General features: G+C 56.4%; 1 protein-coding gene across 3 annotated transcripts in view; it reads right to left on the bottom strand.

Annotated features, from left to right (window-relative positions):
• Positions 1-3427: 3427 nt before the first annotated feature.
• The window catches only part of SLC39A11 (solute carrier family 39 member 11), a 282396-nt gene continuing 268516 nt past the window's right edge, over positions 3428-17307 (bottom strand). For all 3 annotated transcript variants that reach the window (XM_040989575.1, XM_040989574.1, XM_040989576.1), the window contains exons 8-10: positions 8242-8340; positions 5932-6090; positions 3428-4938 (exon numbers count right to left, since the gene is read on the bottom strand). In XM_040989575.1, coding sequence (XP_040845509.1) covers positions 4860-4938; positions 5932-6090; positions 8242-8340 — 337 coding nt within the window. In that variant the 3' untranslated portion in view covers positions 3428-4859. The remainder of the gene's footprint in view (positions 4939-5931; positions 6091-8241; positions 8341-17307) is intronic.

The raw sequence follows: 17307 nt of genomic DNA on the forward strand, positions 1-17307 counted from the left end.
CCCAAGGCTTTGGCCCGTTCTCAACTGCTTTCCCGCCCACAAGCAGGGAGCGGGATGGTAAGTGGGGATGCTGGGACTAGAACCAGCGCCCATATGGGATCCCAGTGTGTGCAAGGCAAGGACTTTAGCTGCTAGGCTACCTTTCCTTCCTTCCTTCTTTCTTTCTTTCTTTCTTTCTTTCTTTCTTTCTTTCTTTCTTTCTTTCTTTCTTTCTTTCTTTCTTTCTTTCTCTCATTTTTTGTGATACAATTCTATTGGGTCTGGGATTTCCCCACTCCCCTCCCAAATTTTCATTGCCCAACTGATTTGCCCCATATTATTACAATACTATAGTCCTTCATAAGCAGTCATAATTCCATCAGTCTGTTATTTAACTGTGCCCCAACATTACTGGCACAAACCATGTTAGCCCAGTATCCCATTATCTAGATATGTCCAACAGTTTCACTGGGAGTCCATCTTTGATTTGGAAGTAGGGATGCATATTACATTGTCTCTTCACATCTGAATATGGTAGTCCCCTGGCCCAAGCAAACCAGCCACCCATGTCTCCTGTGTCCTGAGCAGAGGGCAGAGCCTGAGCACCCCCGAGGACACGTCGGGTCCTGATCTTCAGCGGCCTTGACAGGCATTTAATGAAGGGAGTGGGCATTTGATGACACGATTAGGACATAGCCTGGAGCTCCTGTATCCTGTCATAGTGCCCAGGACAAGCTGGCACAGTCCAGAGGTCCCTTGGGGGGTGTATATATAGGCCCGGCCTTACTGTAGCCTGTAGCCTTTCACGGGACTTTGGTGGCCCGGTGCATCCCCCAAAGGTGGGACCGTTGGCCAAGGGCGTCTGGGAGCTAGGGTTGGAACTTCCAGCGCAGCCTCCTTTCGGGCGCCATGCCCTTTTCGTGCCAAGTCCCGGCGCCGCGCGGCTCGCCCGGGTCCGCGCCCAACTCCGCGGTGCCGCCCCGCCCCGCGCAGGTAAACAGGCGCCGGCCCGCGGTGCGATCCTGGGGACCCGCCCCCGGCGCCGCGCCGCGCCCTGGCACCCGGGAGACGCTTGGCACCACGCCCCGGGAACGTGCGCCCGTGCAGGCAGCCCAGCCTCACCTGGCTCTGAGTGGGCCGGGTCACACCTGCCGGCCGCACACCCTGAGGCCCTGCGGGGCTGGTCCAGGGTGCTACTGGGATTAAGTTCCGAGGGGCTGTGTAACAAAGACACACCTGAAATGTACATCTTTGGCAGAAGTCATACCTCAACTCAATGGGAAAGGGGACAGAGTGGCCCAGAGCTCGCAGGTGCTGATGCCAAGGAGGGAAGTTACTTCCTGCATCCTGCTGCCCAGGTGGGAACCGAGCCCGCCCTGCCTGGAGCCACCTGACCCTCACCTTGTCCTTGGCCTGGGTGCAGTGCCGATGCCCATACGGCAGGCAGGTGCCTCAGCACAGCTGATGACAATGTATTCTGCTCTGATCCGGGCACTGCCACCTGCCTCCTCCTCCTCTCCCAGTCATCAGGAGTGGAAGGCCCCAGCTTGGAGAGAACTGGTCCTTCCTGTCCCCCAGTCAGGGTTACCCGAGGCACCATGGCAGTCCTGTTAAGCGGTGCCAAGCAGTTTCTTGTCTTTGTTTATAAATAGACATAGGCAGCGCCAAGTCTCAAAATGATGAGCTCAAGGAAAAGAAATGGAGAACTTGGGGCTTTTGTAGGCCATTCTTAAACCTCCTCTTTACCCACCCCCCTCCCCTGCTTTTTTTTTAAGGATTTTTACTGGAAAGTCAAATATGCAGAGAGGAGGAGAGACAGAGAGGATGATCTTCCATCTGATGATTCACTCCCCAAGTGACCGCAACAGGCGGAGCTGAGCCAATCAGGAGCCAGGAGCTTCTTCCAGATCTCTCATGCAGGTACAGGGTCCCAAGGCTTTGGGCTATCCTCAACTGCCCTTCCAGGCCACACAGGCAGGGAGCTGGACAGGAATTGGATCGGATGGGACATGAACCAGTGCCTATATGGGATCCCGGCACTTGCAAGGCGAGGACTTTAGCTGTTAGGCTACTGTACTGGGTCCTCCTCTTTACCCTTTTACCCAAAAGGTTGAAGAAGGACCTGGAAGACTGACAGACTGAATTTTTGCCCTGGTAAAATCATAAAGAGCACGGGGACTCTGATACAGATGGAGTGTGGACAGACGGCAGAAGCTGAAAGACACACAGTTCCTGGAATGGGCTGTCCTCAAAGGGCCTCGTTGGTCCCAGGCTTGGCAGCACGTGTTTCAGGAGCCAACACACACACACACACAGTGAGTCAACAGGGAACAGGGCATCGCTCGCAGACCCCAAATCCAGACACCGACAAGCACCAGGCGTGAGGGAGGGGCTTCTGCAAGAGGAAGGCGACATTATGGCTGGGTGAGGCACACCTAAGCTTCCTAAGAAGAAAAGTATTTTTTTTTTAAGTGAAAACAGAAAAAATTGAGTATCAATGTAAACACCAGTTTTCTAAAAGGCAAGTCTGTGAGAAACTCCGTGAACTCACCACCATCCGACCCCATTCCCAGACCTGGTCAGCCCTCCGTGGTGTAGAATGGCACAAGGCAAGCTCTCTGCTGGGCCAGGGGCTCGGCACTGGCAGCTGGATGTTGCCATCCAGAACTGTGATGGGTGGAAGGGCCAGGACACAGACTCGCCGTCTGGATGGGGCTGATCCTTGTGGTGGGGAGGCCAAGGCAGAGGTCGCTGCTCAGCAAGCAGTGGGGCTCAGGGTGTGGGAAGCGGCCCCCAGACTGGACTGTTCTCCATCCGTGCCTGACCTCTGTCCTCTCTTGCTTTTGCCGATCTGACCCATTTCCAATCCTGGTTCTTGCCCAGATGCTGTGAGGCCCCGAATGGCTGCCTGCTGTGGTTCGGATGGGGTGTCAGCATTTCCCCGACTCTGTGTGCTGAGGGTGAGGGCTCCAGTGGGGCAGCGCGGAGGCAGTGGGACCTGTAAGTGTTGTAGCCTAAAGTGAGGAAGCAGGTACTGGGGACACTATCTTACAAAGAATGAGTGCCTGTTGCTGTGAGAAGGCAGGGTCACCCCATACACTTGCGTGTTTTCTTCTCACGTCTCCCTCGTGTTGTCATGCAGCCAGGGGACCCTCACCAGTACCAGGTAGATGCCAATGCCATGGTTGTAGACCCCCCGAACCATGGGTTAAAGAAAGTACTCACTGCTAGGTGTTCTGCAAGAACAACACAAAACAGACTAGAACGCCTTCCAGTAGCTTCTTTTGTTGAAGCTGGGGTTAGATGAGCAGCTCTTCTCACCCGAGCTCTCTCCTCGGCTCCCACTGGTGTCGGCGGGGCAGATGCTGGCTCCAGTGTGGGTGAAACGCTCACGTATTTCTCATCCCTAGCTAGAGGCAACTCTGAGAAGGAGTGAATGGAACACGGGTCATCTGCAACCATATGTTTATTGACGTGAATCACAGTTATGAGGTCTGGTCCAGCAGAAAGCATACATTGGCATTACGGAGAACTCCAAAGACATTAAAAAAAATCAAATGTATAACCAGGCCAGCCCCCAGACCAGCGACTGCATCAACCACTCCTCGGAGCACATATTGTTTCGATCATGAGTGGTTTGGAAGAACATACAATGGCCCAGGCTGGGGTCCAGGGCAGAAGACTCACCCTGGGGAGCAGGTGGGCGTGCAAACTCGGGAGAGCACCAGGCCCACACGCCCAGCTCCTGGGCTGTCTGCCTTCAGTGCAGGGGCTGCTCACAGCCCTGTGTGGATCCTTTGAGCTCTGGGGATGGCAGGCCCTTACTGTGCTGGGGACACATGTGGCATGTCACCTAGCTTGGAGAAGCTGTGTGAATAAACAAGGAGGATGGCTTCTAGTCTGGCTCCAGTAATTCTTTAGGGTTTAATTGGAATGATAACATGCTAAGTGGGAAATGTCAAAACTATCTCTTCTTGTTCCCTCCTGAATCCCTGCTGGCTGACTCCAGCAAAGCTCACTGCAGCTTGGGGAGTCAGACACGTGATAATTTAGGCAGTGACCAACGCGGAAAGACTCGTGGCTTATTCCAATGTCCTAGGGCTCGCTCTAAGCATCAGTGAAGGGCTTGATATCCAACAGCGTGCTGGGTCCCCAAGACTTGCAGAAAATGCAGAGTAGAAACATCAACTTGAACACCTTGGAGACTGGACGGCCAGCACGGAGCACCCGGCTGCTGGGCTGCATGGACAGCACGGCCTCTGGTCAAGGCCACACACTGCCCTGTTCTCATAAGGCTCACTGTTTAGTCATCCTAATTCGCTAGTTCCCTTAACCTCAGTGAATGCCTGTCTTTCCCTTAAGAGACCAGAATGAGAAGGAAGACTGGCCAGAGTGGGCCCCCTCTGCAGTGGCTTCCCTCTCACAGAGGTAGAAGCAGGTGTATCCCTCTGGGGGGGGGGGGGCGGCGGTGCTGGACAGTAGCTTGTTGGCTCTTGGTGCCCCAGACCTAGTGTTTGAGGTGGCCACAGGGTCAGCACTGGAGGATCAGGAGAGGTGCTGGCCGTTGTGCTAAGTCCCCAGGCCAGGCTGCCCAGGAGATGTTGAGGGGCTGTCGGTGTATAGAGGGAGCCTGTAGGGATGGAGGCAGGGGTTGCCTCTTGATTATCAGTGGCCAAAATGAAAGCCTGCAGTTCCATACAAAGCAAACCAGCATCACCCTCAAGAGCAAAACAGCAATGGTTCCATTAGAATCAGAATCAGAATCCCTCAGGAGGGAGAGGAAACTTGTTTTAATAGGAAGGAGAGGCGGGTGGTCCTGTGGAAGCCCACCGACCTCCGCTTCCCAGAGCTGCCTTTCCCACGGTCCAAAGCGCTAGGCGCTAGCCCAGGCCGACATCCAGCGACATCATCACCACGAAGCCCAGGATGGAGGTCCAGGAGGCCAGCTTCCCGTTACCACTGGGAGGGAAGGAAAGGACACGGGTCAGCACAGCCCACCCCCTGGGCTGCCGGCTTGGCTGATGGCATCCACTGCAGAGACCAGTCCCGACAGAGAACCTGCTGCTCATGAGGGTACTGTGCACGGGAGCTTCCCACATGCCAGGCAGACTCTTGACGGGGCTATCACTACAATACCGCATGTTCCTGCCAGGGAAACTGAGGCATAGGATACTAAAAGAGGCGCTGTGGTCAGCAGCGGGTGTAATGGTGAAAATACTGCTTGGAATGGCTGCATTCCCAGGGCACTTGGGTTGGATCTCCAGCTGTGCTCTGGCTTCTGGCTTCCTATCAGGAGACTACAAGCAATGACTCAAGTACTTGAGTCCCTAGCACCCAGATGGGGAAATCCAAATGGAGTTCATGGCTCCTGGCTTGAACCTGGCTCAACCAGCACTTGGGGGAGAGAACCAGCAGGTAGAAGATCTCTCTTTCTCTCTCCTTCTCTGTCTGTTTCAAATAATGATGATGACAGTGACGATAAGTGGCAATGTTTTGAAGACATTATCTAGTCTGGCTCTGTACACTAATTTCAAAGTCATTCTGCAATTAAGCCAAAATGAAGCACAGTAAGCCCAGGGAACAAGGGATGGCTAGACAAGAACATGAATATAAAGCTACTCTTTAGCTACTGTTTTAGAATCCATCTCTCCCCCTCATTCTAGCCCCTGCCCCCCAAAAAGCCAAGAGAGAGAGAAGGAGAGTGAGTGAGCACAGGTAGGAACATGGTGGCTCGCTCCCTGGGGTGCAGGGGGTGCACGTGTCTTTTGCTCAGCATGAACTCTGCTCTTGCCATACCTGCCCTGCCCTCCTCTTTCTCTGAGTTTCAGAAAACACTGGTTGGGGTGGGGGTGATGAGGAGGATGCTGGGAAGGGGAGGGCAAGGAGGGAGGACTAGAGAAAGGAGAGGCGAATGGGGCAAGGGCCGGACGATGATCAGGGGCAGCTCTGTACCTGATCTGGGCTTCTGGGATGATGTCATCCATGACCACATAGACCATGGCGCCCGCGGCAAAGGCCAGAGCATAGGGCAGGATGGGCTCGGCCAGCACCACAGCAAAGGCCCCAAAGACCCCGGCCAGGGGCTCCACCATGCCGCTCAGCTGCCCATACCTGTGGAGAGAACAGGGATGAGACATGGGCCACTGCGGGGAGAGCCGAGCTGACCTGCCACGAGCCCATTATGTGGAGGCAACTCCAGACAAGAGAGGTGTGCTCTTCAGCACCATGGCCCTCGCCCTCCTTCCTTGGCTCGCTCAGCCGCAATTACCTTAAGACCACTTCCTTCCCTTCTAGAAATAAACCGCATCATTGAGATGTAGCGGGTCATATGACGCAAGCCCTGAATGCCACACATGCAGTGGCTTCTACTGTGCGCACAAGCCCACGCGACCTGAACCACTACTTCCAGAACATTCCATACCCTGCAAAGAAACCCTAGACACACTGGGAGCCAGGCACCTTTCCTCTCTCCCCACAGCTCCCACTGATCAATAATGTCCTTTCTTAAGCCATGGATCAGCTCCCTGTGGACACATCACAGAATGAGAGTCATGTACTGTGTGCTGCTTCCCCGCTGGCTTACTTCACTTGGCGTGATGCCTGCCACGTGGCAGTGTGCACCAGTACTTCATTCTTCCCTGGAGACGAGCGTCATTTCTCTGTGTGGCCATGCCATGTGCTGCCCAGCCATTCACCAGCCGGCAATGACAGGGCACCAATGGAGACTAGCATGGGCATTTCCCAGGGAGAGCTGTACCCTGATATATAAGGGGCATACTCCCACTGGTTGAGGGGGTGGATCTGCTGGGCCACATGTATAGGAATAGTCCATTCCCTACCCCCCTCCCACCCCGGGTTTCCTTCCATGGACTTCTTTGTTGGAGCTGGCAGGAATGGGCCTCTGCAGTTAGAAAGCCAGCGAGCTGACTCTTCATGACAACAGGAGATAGGCCAGCACTTGAGGCCCGTGGTGGGCAGCTCCAGCTATCAGGTACCTGCACAGGTGGGCCAGCCATAGCTAAGGAGTCAGGACACTGTTCTTACTGTTATTTATCTGCTGTCTGTCTTGGGCAGGATACGCTGCTTCTGAGCCTCAACCCTTCCATCTATACAAGAGAAAGATGTCTTCCTGGCCCAGTGTCCCAGCAGGCACTGTGGACTTCCAGTCCCTCCTTGGTCCTCCCAGGCCACAGGCAGACAGCAGACATGCAGGAGACCTTGTTTTTGCTGCAGAATTCCAGGAGTGGGTTCTGCTTCTTGGTACCCCATGCTTGTATGCACAGGCCAGCAGCACCGGCAGTGTGTGTAATCCCTGGCCTCAGCTTTGTGGCCGCAGGGGGCAAAAAAATCAGTGGTCTGACATCAAGCCCAGACTGGAGTGAGGGAGGGGAGAAAAATGTGTCATCTCAGGGTCTGGGTGTTGACCACAAAGGCCCCACCCCCTCCAGAGCTGGCCCAGTATGAAATGACAGTCATTTACTTTATAAAAAGGCCTCCTTCCCTGTCCTCACCCAAGCCTTCATTGCATGAACTTTACCAGTGGACAAAGAGACCCTAGCTTGTGGGCACAATGTCAGTTCAGTCTGTGAGGAGCCTGCGGACAGAAGGCAGGGGTTTCCATGCCGTGGCAGGCTCGGATCATACACTCCCAGGTTGGAGCTGTACCAAGGTGTACCTGTGGCTCAGAGCCCGGGGTGGAGGGATAGAGAACCTCCTTGTGAAACTTTTGGTCTCAGGGGCCCTGCTTTTGGTCTTTTGGTCGCAGGGGGCTGGTGGCGGTCATTACATTCCCTGGGTAGTGGCTCCTTCCACCATGAAACGGGGACTTGCCGTTGTGGTAGAAGGAACACAGCAGCCAGGGCTCGGGGGTTGAGAGGGACAGCGCTATGGTGACCATCGTCCCACACTGGCTGCACACATGGCCTGGTCATTATGTGGAGGAGGGGCTGCTGCTGCCGGACTCCTGGGGCCAGGTGGCGGGGGGCTGAGTGACGTCACACACTCAGCGTGGACAGCACATGGACTGTCCAGGGGCCACGGAACCAAGTGCCACGGAGAAGAGAACCATCTGGAGCGGCTCAGGTGTAGGCTATCCATCTGGAGCCAAGCTCCCCCCACCTGAGGGTGCCAAGTTCACCCAGGCCAAATCCCCAGGCCGGCTTACAGATGAGGAGGGGGTCAACCTCGCCTTCATGGAGGGCACGGGGACACCTGCAACGGTGCGTGCTTGGCTCCGGCCTCAGTGACACGCTGTGCACTCACCAGAAGGCTCGCCAGGTGGAGAAGCCCGCCCCTCGCAAGGGGAGGCTGACAGCCAGACCCTCCGGGAAATTCTGGATCCCGATTCCAATGGCCAAATTCCTGAAAGACAGAGAAGGCACGTGAAGGCTGTTGCATAAACCCCTGGACTCTTCCCCATGAGCCAGGTGGACGGTCACCTGGGACAGAGGGAGCAAAGAAAAAGGCGAAGCCTGCAAGTGGCCCGGAGGGAGGGGATGCAGGCTGGGGTCCCAGGATGCCCAACCTTCATAGTGCTTCAGTACCAAAGGCCACAGGTTGGCTGGGCATCAGAGTGTCTTCCTTCTGCCCCTCAGCTGCACGAACTCTGCACCACCCACTTGCCTGCTTATGCCTCCCTCCCCTACACGCAACCTGCCCATACCCTGTGGTTCTGACGGGCAGTGTCTGGTACTCCTCTGCCTCTGGGCCTCAACAATGCCTGCAGAGCTCCATGCACACACGAAGGGCTTGGCTCATTCTGCTGCCTACTCGGCCACAGCCCAGGGGCCAGCACTATACTCTGTCATCTGGCTGCGACCTCAGAGATGTGATGAGGGCTTGCAGGTGCAGGATCTGGCCCTGGGCTTGGCTTCTCCCCAGACCCCGTGCGTGGCTGGCACTGTCTCTGCACTTCCGTGGGCCCAGGGGTTTTTGCTCCAAGCTCTCCTGCCTCCTGGTCGTGCAGGACATAGTCAGGGACAGGGGCTGTGCTGCGCGAGTAGCTCAGCTTGTCAATGTCCATCTTTGAGAACTCACTTGGTGCACAAAATTAGGGAGCGGTGTGCAAAAGAGGGCGGGAGGTGGATGAGACACTGCAGTGTGGGACCCAGTGTCTGACCCCAGGAGCTTCACAGCTTAGCCAAGCAGGCAAGAATCCTCCTAGTGGGCTCGGCGCGGTGGCCTAGTGGCTAAAATCCTCACCTTGAACATGCCGGGATCCCATATGGGCACCAGTTTTAATCCCAGTTGTCCCACTTCCCATCCAGCTCCTGGCTGTGGCTTGGGAAAGCAATCAAGGACAGTCCAAAGCCTTGGGACCCCCGCACCCGGAAGGGCTCCTGGCTCCTGGATTAGGATTGGTGCAGCTCCAGCTGTTGCAGAGTAAATCACTGTATGGAAGATCTTCCTCTCTGTCTCTCCTCCTGACTTTCCAATAAAAATAAATAAATCTTAAAAAAAATTCTCCTAGCAAATGCTGCCAATGCCCACACAGCCACCAAAGGGGCAGAAGGCTGAGGGGGTGGTATGTGGGGTGGAGTGCAATTTGGGAGTGATTCCCCAGAGCGTACTTGGCCTGAGCCCTGCTGACAGGTCCAAGGGGTAGTCTTCCCAGAAGGACCTGCTCCAGACTCCAGGGCGTCAGGGTGTCACCTGGCAGGCAGCGCTGGTCTGTGGCCTGAGGGAGCTGGGGGCGGACCAGACAAAGCAAGGAAACTCCGCTTTGCGGTCAGCTGATTCATGCCGGAACCCACCCAGGAGCTCTGGACCCAGGTGAGGGAGTGCAGGAGTCCAGCAGCTGAGCTCCACCCTGTCCTCTCTGTTCGGTCACCAGCCACCAGCTGCAGGCTCTGGGAACCCGGCTGTACTTCCTGTCTGAAGGTCCTACCAGGTCAGCTCTGGCTGTGGTCCCCAGGCTGTAACCTCCAGCCATGACTGCCAAGGACAGCCCTCCTGAGGCATTTCCCATTTTGAAAAACAACAACATTTATCTATTTAAAAGGCTAAGTGGCATACAGAGAAAGGAGAAGAGAGAGAGAGAAAGAGAGAGAGAGAGGATCTTCTATCATCTGGTTCACTCCCCAGATAGCCACACCAGTCGGACCAGGAGCCTGGGCCCAGGTGGCAGGGACCCAAGCACTTGAGCCACCTCTGTTGCTTCCCTAGGCACATCAGCAGGGTGCTGGAATGGAGGTGGAACAGCCAGGACTGGGATCAGCCCTGTGGTACAGGATGCCAGGGTTGCGAGTAGTGGCTTAACATCCTGCACCACCATGGCAACCCCAGGTCTCTCATTTAATCCCCAATTTGCTTGACAACCCACAGCTCCTCCCACGCTTGCTGTTACACCCCAATCATGCGTACCTGCTCTGTCCAGGGCTCGCCCCTAAGGACACCCTGGCAGCAGGAAGCCACCCCTCCCCAGAGCTGCCAGGCCCAGGAGACTCTTGAACAAGAGGCCAACCCTACTAGGATTTTGACCTTGGAAACCTTTAGCTCATCTGTGTTTCATGTCACTCAACAACATTCATCCTGTCCCTTCTCGACAGCTAGATGGTGTTTCCCTGTGGTGCCACCGATAGGCTTAGCAACATGACAGCGTCTGAAATAGTCTCATTTGTTCCCTAACCAGCAAGAGACACGCCCCCGGCAGTCGGCACTGTTGAGTCTGACCCTGCAACCTGTGGCCCCGGCTGACCTCCAGGCTCCATCCTCTACAGACAGTGGGTTCTGGATCCTCCCCAGGTGCGGAGGACACGGAAGCAGGATGTACCCAGGTTTCCCCAAGCCACCACACTTCCTTCTTTGCTGGACAGTGAGCCCTGGGGTGGGCCTTTCTCTGGTCTCTGAAGTGCCTCGCCCAGGGGAGGGACTGCTCAGGTAATCCAGCGGGTGCCTCATTCCCCCGAAATATGCCTGGAGGGTTTTTGGAAGAAAAGGGCGTGTATGTCTGGGTGTCGTGTGTGTGTGTGTTTCTGGGTGTCTGCATGTGTCCAGGCATCGTGTGTATCTAGCTGTGTATGTGTGTGTATGTGCATATATCTGAGTGTCTCTGCATGTCTGCATGTGCCTGGGTGTCTGTGTGTGTGTGTGTGTGTATCTAAGTGTCTCTGTGTGTATGTGCCTGGATTTCTGTGCGTCTGTGTCTCTGTGTGTTTCTCGGAGACACTACCATGAAGGCAACCTGCACCTGCTCTGCCTTCTCAGAGAGACCCCCGTGGTGGGGGATGTACCCCTAACTCATCCAGCCTCTCCCTGCTGCCCCAAAGTGGCTGAAGGAACACTCCCGGGTTGTAAGACTTTTCATGGAGGTTGGGGCTGCAGGTGTCTTTCTGACGAGGAAGGCCAAGGGTGTTGCCAGCCATATCTGTATGTACTGGCTACATGCCGTACCCAAAATGGCGCCGGCCAGAGAAGCCACATCTTGGTGTTTGGTGCAGAGTCACGTAGCCTTCGCAGTACTGCGCAGGCGCCTAGCGCATGCGCAGTGAGCTGCGGCGCGGCAGGCACGTAAACACTGGGACTGACGAATCCAGTCGCCCAGAACCCTGCGTAATCATGACGCCGACCTATCATCGGCGGAGGCGGGGCCAGACAGCACATAAGAGTAGAAAGCCTGCCGGGATCCGAGCCTCTTTCCTCTTCATGTTGGTGTGCACAATAAATTTTACCGCAGAAGGCTTCGCTCGCGTCTGCGTCCTATTGCTGGGCGGTAAGACACGTGGGCGCGACACGAGGGAGACCTGGGCTGGCCCACCACACCCTCTTGCCTGATTGCATGCTGTGCTTCTCTTAGAGTGACTGGGCAGGGTGGCCTCAAAGAAAGACCCAGACTCCCCCATGGCCTCCACTCCTCCCCGTCACCTGTATCACTTTAGATTCAAGCTTTCCAACCTGGCCACACATTTCAGTTAGAGAGAGCTCTAGCAGATGCCAAGGCCCTGGGGCCACGCTGCTGAGTTGCACTGGTGGCCAGCCCTAGGCCGGCAGCTTTTAAGTACAGGTGACAGTGTGGAGAACCAGCAGACTGAGAAGTCACCAGAGGCAATGGAATGAGGATGGCAGTCAAGCACCGCTCCATCACGGGAGCCCCTTCTCTGCCATTCTGGCACGGACTGGGAGCCAAGGACACCATCAGCGACCAGAGAAAGCCTCCTGCAGACCCAGGGCAATCTGACTTGGGGAGAGCAGGAGAGAGGGTTCCCAGGGAACCAGGGCAGCAGGGTCAGAGCGGGTGTCCGGTGGCACAGGCTGTATGTGTAGACACTGTCCAGTACAGTAAAGCTCCATGCAAAGGGGGCAGAGGGAAATGGGATCAGGCTGCTGGGCAGGGCCCTTGTGTGGCCAAGCACTGAGCTGACTCAGGAGCAGTGAGGGCTGAAGGTGGCAGATGGCAAAGAAGGAAAAGGGCCGGCCTCCTGGTGGGGGTGGGGAGGGCGGGAGCTGGAAGAAGCCCTGGGCTTGCTGACCGCCCGCTGCAGCCCCACTGTGTGCCCATCCTAGGCTGCCCAGTGAAACCCTCAGACTCAGTGACTACGTGGTCTCTGTGCTTGGGGCTCCGTGAAGGGGCAGCCCAGATGAGACGGTTCTTTTCCAGGATGGGTGATGAGCATTCGGGGCAGCATTCAGAGGCAGGAGGGAGAAGCAGACTCGAGCAGCCCGTGGCCTGGGCAAGACAGTGGGGCTGCTGTCCTGTGTGTTTTGTTCCTCCCCAGCAGCAACACAAAGACACCATTACTAGCCTGGACCACGACAAATTAACTGGAGGGAAGGGAAGCGGGGATGAAGGGCTCTTTAAGCAAACAAACCACAGGCTGTCCCCTGACCGTGTCCCTTCTGTGACCAGCCAAGCCCCCTCCCCCAGTGGCCTCTCTCCAGCAGCAAGGGAGAGGACCCTGCGGGAAGGGTTATCTGTGGGGAGACAGGACAGGGGAGGGAGGGAAGGAGGCAGGGTGGGCAGGATGGGCAGGTGTCCTAGGTGCTGGGCTGCACTGGCAAGCAGACTCAGAGCACTGCTTTGCAGCGTCCCGCGTTCGGAGCTACAGTATTCACGATGTGAATTTCCTGTCGTACTTTCGTTTTTATAAGGAGCAAGGTGGGATGGAGGTGGAAACGGGACTAGTAAGAAGGGAGGAGGGCAAAGCCAGGGCAGGGGAGCAGCAAAGGCACAGCCCAGCTCAGGGATCTGTCCAGGACCAAGTTTGCTGACCACGAGCGTCTGCTATGCTGAGGAACCAGGGTACCCAGCCTAACACTGCAAGGGTACCTGGCAGGCAGGCAGGCAGGACTCCCGGGGCTAAACTCCCCCTGAGAGCGGAAGGTTCCTGGACACTGGGGGATGAGCTGGTCACCCTTGGAAGTGTTCTGAAATGCTGCGAGGGTCAGCTGTGGTGAGGGGTTTCAGTAGCCACAGGGGGTGTTTATAGAATCCTGGACAAAGCACACAGCAGATTCAAGCCCAAAGGGCATCCTGCTCCAAGTACTCTAACAGCCCCTCTGGCTCCTCTGGGTGCTCCACCCACACAGGTGGACAGCAGGTCAGCCCCTTTGGGCCACCATCTCCCGCTCAGCTGAGTGACACCCGGGGCCAGCGGACACTTTGCTCTCCTGCCTGGGTCTGGTACACAAAGGAGTGATTCAGGCTGGCGAGGGCCAAGAGGGAGGCAGCTGGAAAGTCCCCTGGGAGACAGGGGTGGGGAGGGGGCAGAGGCATGGGGTTTGCTCATAAATATTGACTCTCAGCAGATGGAGGGGCTGGGCCCACGTGGGGTTTGGTGGCTGGTGGCTGGGGGGCAGCGGGTGGTGGTGGTTCACTCATCGCATCAGCTGGGTCTGGATGCCAGGGGGCAGCCAGCCACCCACAGCTGCTGCTGTGGCTGCCTCCCCCGGCCCCCCGACCCCTTACCCTCCTTCTCCCCCTGCCTGCTGGTGGAGGCTTGGAGGCGGTGGCCAGGGTCCCCTCTGTGCCGCCTGGTGGGAGGGGCCTCCCTACCCTGAGCTTCGGAAACCTCAAGCCCCAAGAACAAGGAGGGCAGTCCTGGGGGTGGGCAGGGGGCACAGCTGCTTTTCCTAGGAGGATGGGGAGCAACAGGGGCCTGACTGCTCCCCACGTACCCTACCCAGGCCAGAGGGCTTCTCCTGCATCCTCTTCCTGCTCAGCTTTCCCTGCCAACACCCCAAAGGTGACAATCGGGAGAACACAGGAATCACGGGGCCCCACAGAGGTGGTCTTGCTCCACCCCTTGGTGTCGAGAGGGCCACAAGCTCAGCCTTTGCTCTGTAAGACAGGTGTGACCCCAGCCCCCCTACAGGGCTCTTGCATTATGGCAAAGAAGCACCACTGAAGGTTGCTGCCAGCGCCTCAAAGGACAGCTGTTGTCAAGGTCAGGTGTTGTCAGGGTCAGGTCCCGAGCGGGGCAGTGCTGAGCTAGGAGCTGGAAATGACCACCTGACTTTACCCCCAATTTCTTGTCCAACCCATGCTCTGCCTTTTCTCGGTTTGGGGACCTCCTGGTCAGGATCATGCCCTGAATTAGCAACGTGGCTGGCTGGAAGGCTTGGTTTCGGAGGAATGCCGGAATCTGCTCCGAGGTCCAGGCCCGGTGCTGACAGAGAACGTAAGGCCCTGTCCTCAAGAGCTTAGAATGGAAAGGGGTGGGGCAGAGAAACTCCGGGCAAACAGCAACAGGAGAGCACAGAACCTGCTAGCCCTGAGAGGGGCATGGAGCACAGGGTGAGCGAGGTGCTGGTTCTGCAACCTTCCCAGGGGAAGGTGACACCCAAGATGGACTTGGCAGGATGAGGGCGAAGGCTAGGGAGCGAGATGGGACAAGGCACTCTGACCAGGTCGTCTTTCCTTCCCCACAACAAGCAAAGAGACGCAAGCAAAGATGCTGGAGCCGGAACCCATCTCCCTAGATGGTAGCCTCCCGCAGGGGTCTGCTGGCTTTTGGAGGACAGCCTGAACGTTGTAGGTCTCAGCTCCATGCCAGGCAGCTTCTCCAGGCCAGAGCGTGGAGTCCCATCCCAGGGACCTCTGCCCCATTCTCAGAAGCAGAGCCGGGTGATGCGTGAGCAGCACCCGGGGTTTCTGCTGAAACCCACTCGTTGGCCATCTCTGTTCCAACCTTCGACTCACAAACATCCCAGACCTGGAGCTCAGGGGACGCCTCCAGCATGAGTCAGGACCACACACAGCACAGCAGACCCCACTGCAACGACCCGTGGCTGACGCCATGCCCCTTGGAGGAAGCCTGGGGTCTCAGGCGACGGTGATCATCACCGCTCTTGATCAGATGCTGTAAGCACCTCACACCTAGCGGCATGCTCTGTTCCCTCCACTCCTTCCTGAGCACAGGCCTCTGTTATTACTCCCATTTCACAGACAGGCAAACTGATGCACCGGGAGCTAAGGGACTGCTCCTCGGGGTTATCCAGGTGGGAGATGACAGAATAGAATCGCTTAATCACAGACTCATCTCACCTCTGCAGGGAAAGATGGCTTGCCTGGGCTCAACTCCCAGCAAGTGTTGGGGCCGGGGAGTTGGGGGTGTGAGCTCGCCTGGGGAGGTGAGGTTCCCGTCCACTTGGGTCAGCAGGGAAAGCAAGCCTGGTTCTGGGAAGGGGCTCACAGGAGACCCCCAGGGTTTGACAGAACTGGAACTGCTCAGTCGCAGAGGGGTTTCTCAGTCTCCCTGCGTCCCTGCCCCCTGGCACTTGGAACTGCTGATTCTGTACTACGGGAAGGTCCCATTTGGCAGCACCCCGGCCCCTGTCCCCAAGAGGCCAGGAGCAACCTTCCAGCTCTGTCAGCTAGAAGACACAGCCCAAGTTGCCCGGGAGGCAAAATGACCCCAGAGGAAGCCATGGTGTAGGTTAGCATGCTTCTTTGGCAAATCCCTAAATGAGAGAACCACCCAGGAATGAGCCCAGAAAACTGCTCTTGGCATATGTCACAATACACCATCTGGGCTCAGGGCAGTACGGCCCTTCCGGGAGCTAAGCAAGAAGGTGAGATCCACCCCAGAGTCACAGGTGGGCGGGGACTGGGGTGAACCTTCCACCTGCCATCTCTGCCTATGGCACCCCTTGGAGTTGTGCATTACATGGAGAGTGCTCAGCCTGCGGGTAGAGGAGATGGTGGGGCGAATGGGCAGGTGAGCATGCTGGCACACGGTGGCCTTGCTTGTGGGCCATAGTCTCTGGCCCAGTGAGAGAGGAAGGCTCTGACTGGGTGATCCTCCCAGGGGCGGAGTGCATGTGTGTTTTTGCACAGCAGGCCCTCACACACCATGCTGATTGTTATCGGCTCTGAAAGGCCTGATTGTTTGGGCCAGATGATGATGTCACCGGCTTCCCACTGGGGCAACCTGTTGAGGTGTTTGATGAGCCTGCGGGTGGGAAGGGCCTGGGTGCTCCCCACAGGGCCGCCTGGCCCTACCTGCTCAGCAGGCAGGCTTAGCACGCAAGGGATCTTCCCTTCTCCACTCCCTGCCTGGCACAGGCCATCCGTTAAGAGTCTGCCACCTTCCTTAGATGAAGTGCAGTCGAGGCCCAAGAAATCAAGCCACGAGGCAGGGTGCGGCTAAGGGTGACTCGGGTCATGGTGCTCACCTCTCCTTGCAGGAAATAGGAAGTCCCAGGTATCTTTGGGGTCTCTGCCTTGCCAGGAGGATGCCCCAGGAACTGACCCTGTCAAATGTGCCCAGCACAGGAAGCTCAGGGTTCACATCACCCAGCCCAGTGTGGTGTGCCCAAGAGCAGTATTCCCACAGAAGCCTCAACAGACACGGGCACCTAGAGTGTGGGGCTGCCATCCCCAGCCACACCCATGCCAACCATGCAGCATGGCAGTGGGAGGAGCCAGTCCCCTGTGCTGCAGCTCCAGGGCGTCTCAGACAAAATCCTGAGCAGGAGAAAGCAGGTGGCAGGGTTGTGAGCGCTGTCCAGTCCTATTCATACTCAGTAGCCAAACAGCAAAACCCAGCAACGCCTTCCCGTCCACCAGCTGCTATAAGGCATCCATGGCCCTTTGCCATTTTTATTTGTAAGTTTTGATTTAAAAAAAAAAAAAAAAGCTTTTGAGCAGAATTTAAGGACTCAGGACTTCAGTTCCTGGGTGGCAATTCTTGGAGGGCACAGTGTGCTCATGGAAAATGGCATTAAAAGAGTAATCTGAAAACCCCAGGCAGAGGAGAGGCCTTTATAAAGTTCATGGAAAAGGGTGTTATAAAAATTGCATTAACTTCAAAAAGTTGTACATCAAAACAAATTTACCTTCAAACTCAATTATTCCATGAAATGTTTTGAAGTAGCTTCCTATTTTGGAAA

Source organism: Ochotona curzoniae, unplaced genomic scaffold (assembly GCF_017591425.1).
Source record: "Ochotona curzoniae isolate NIBS_2020 unplaced genomic scaffold, NIBS_Ocur_1.0 contig_523, whole genome shotgun sequence".
Classification (NCBI taxonomy): Eukaryota; Metazoa; Chordata; class Mammalia; order Lagomorpha; family Ochotonidae; genus Ochotona; species Ochotona curzoniae.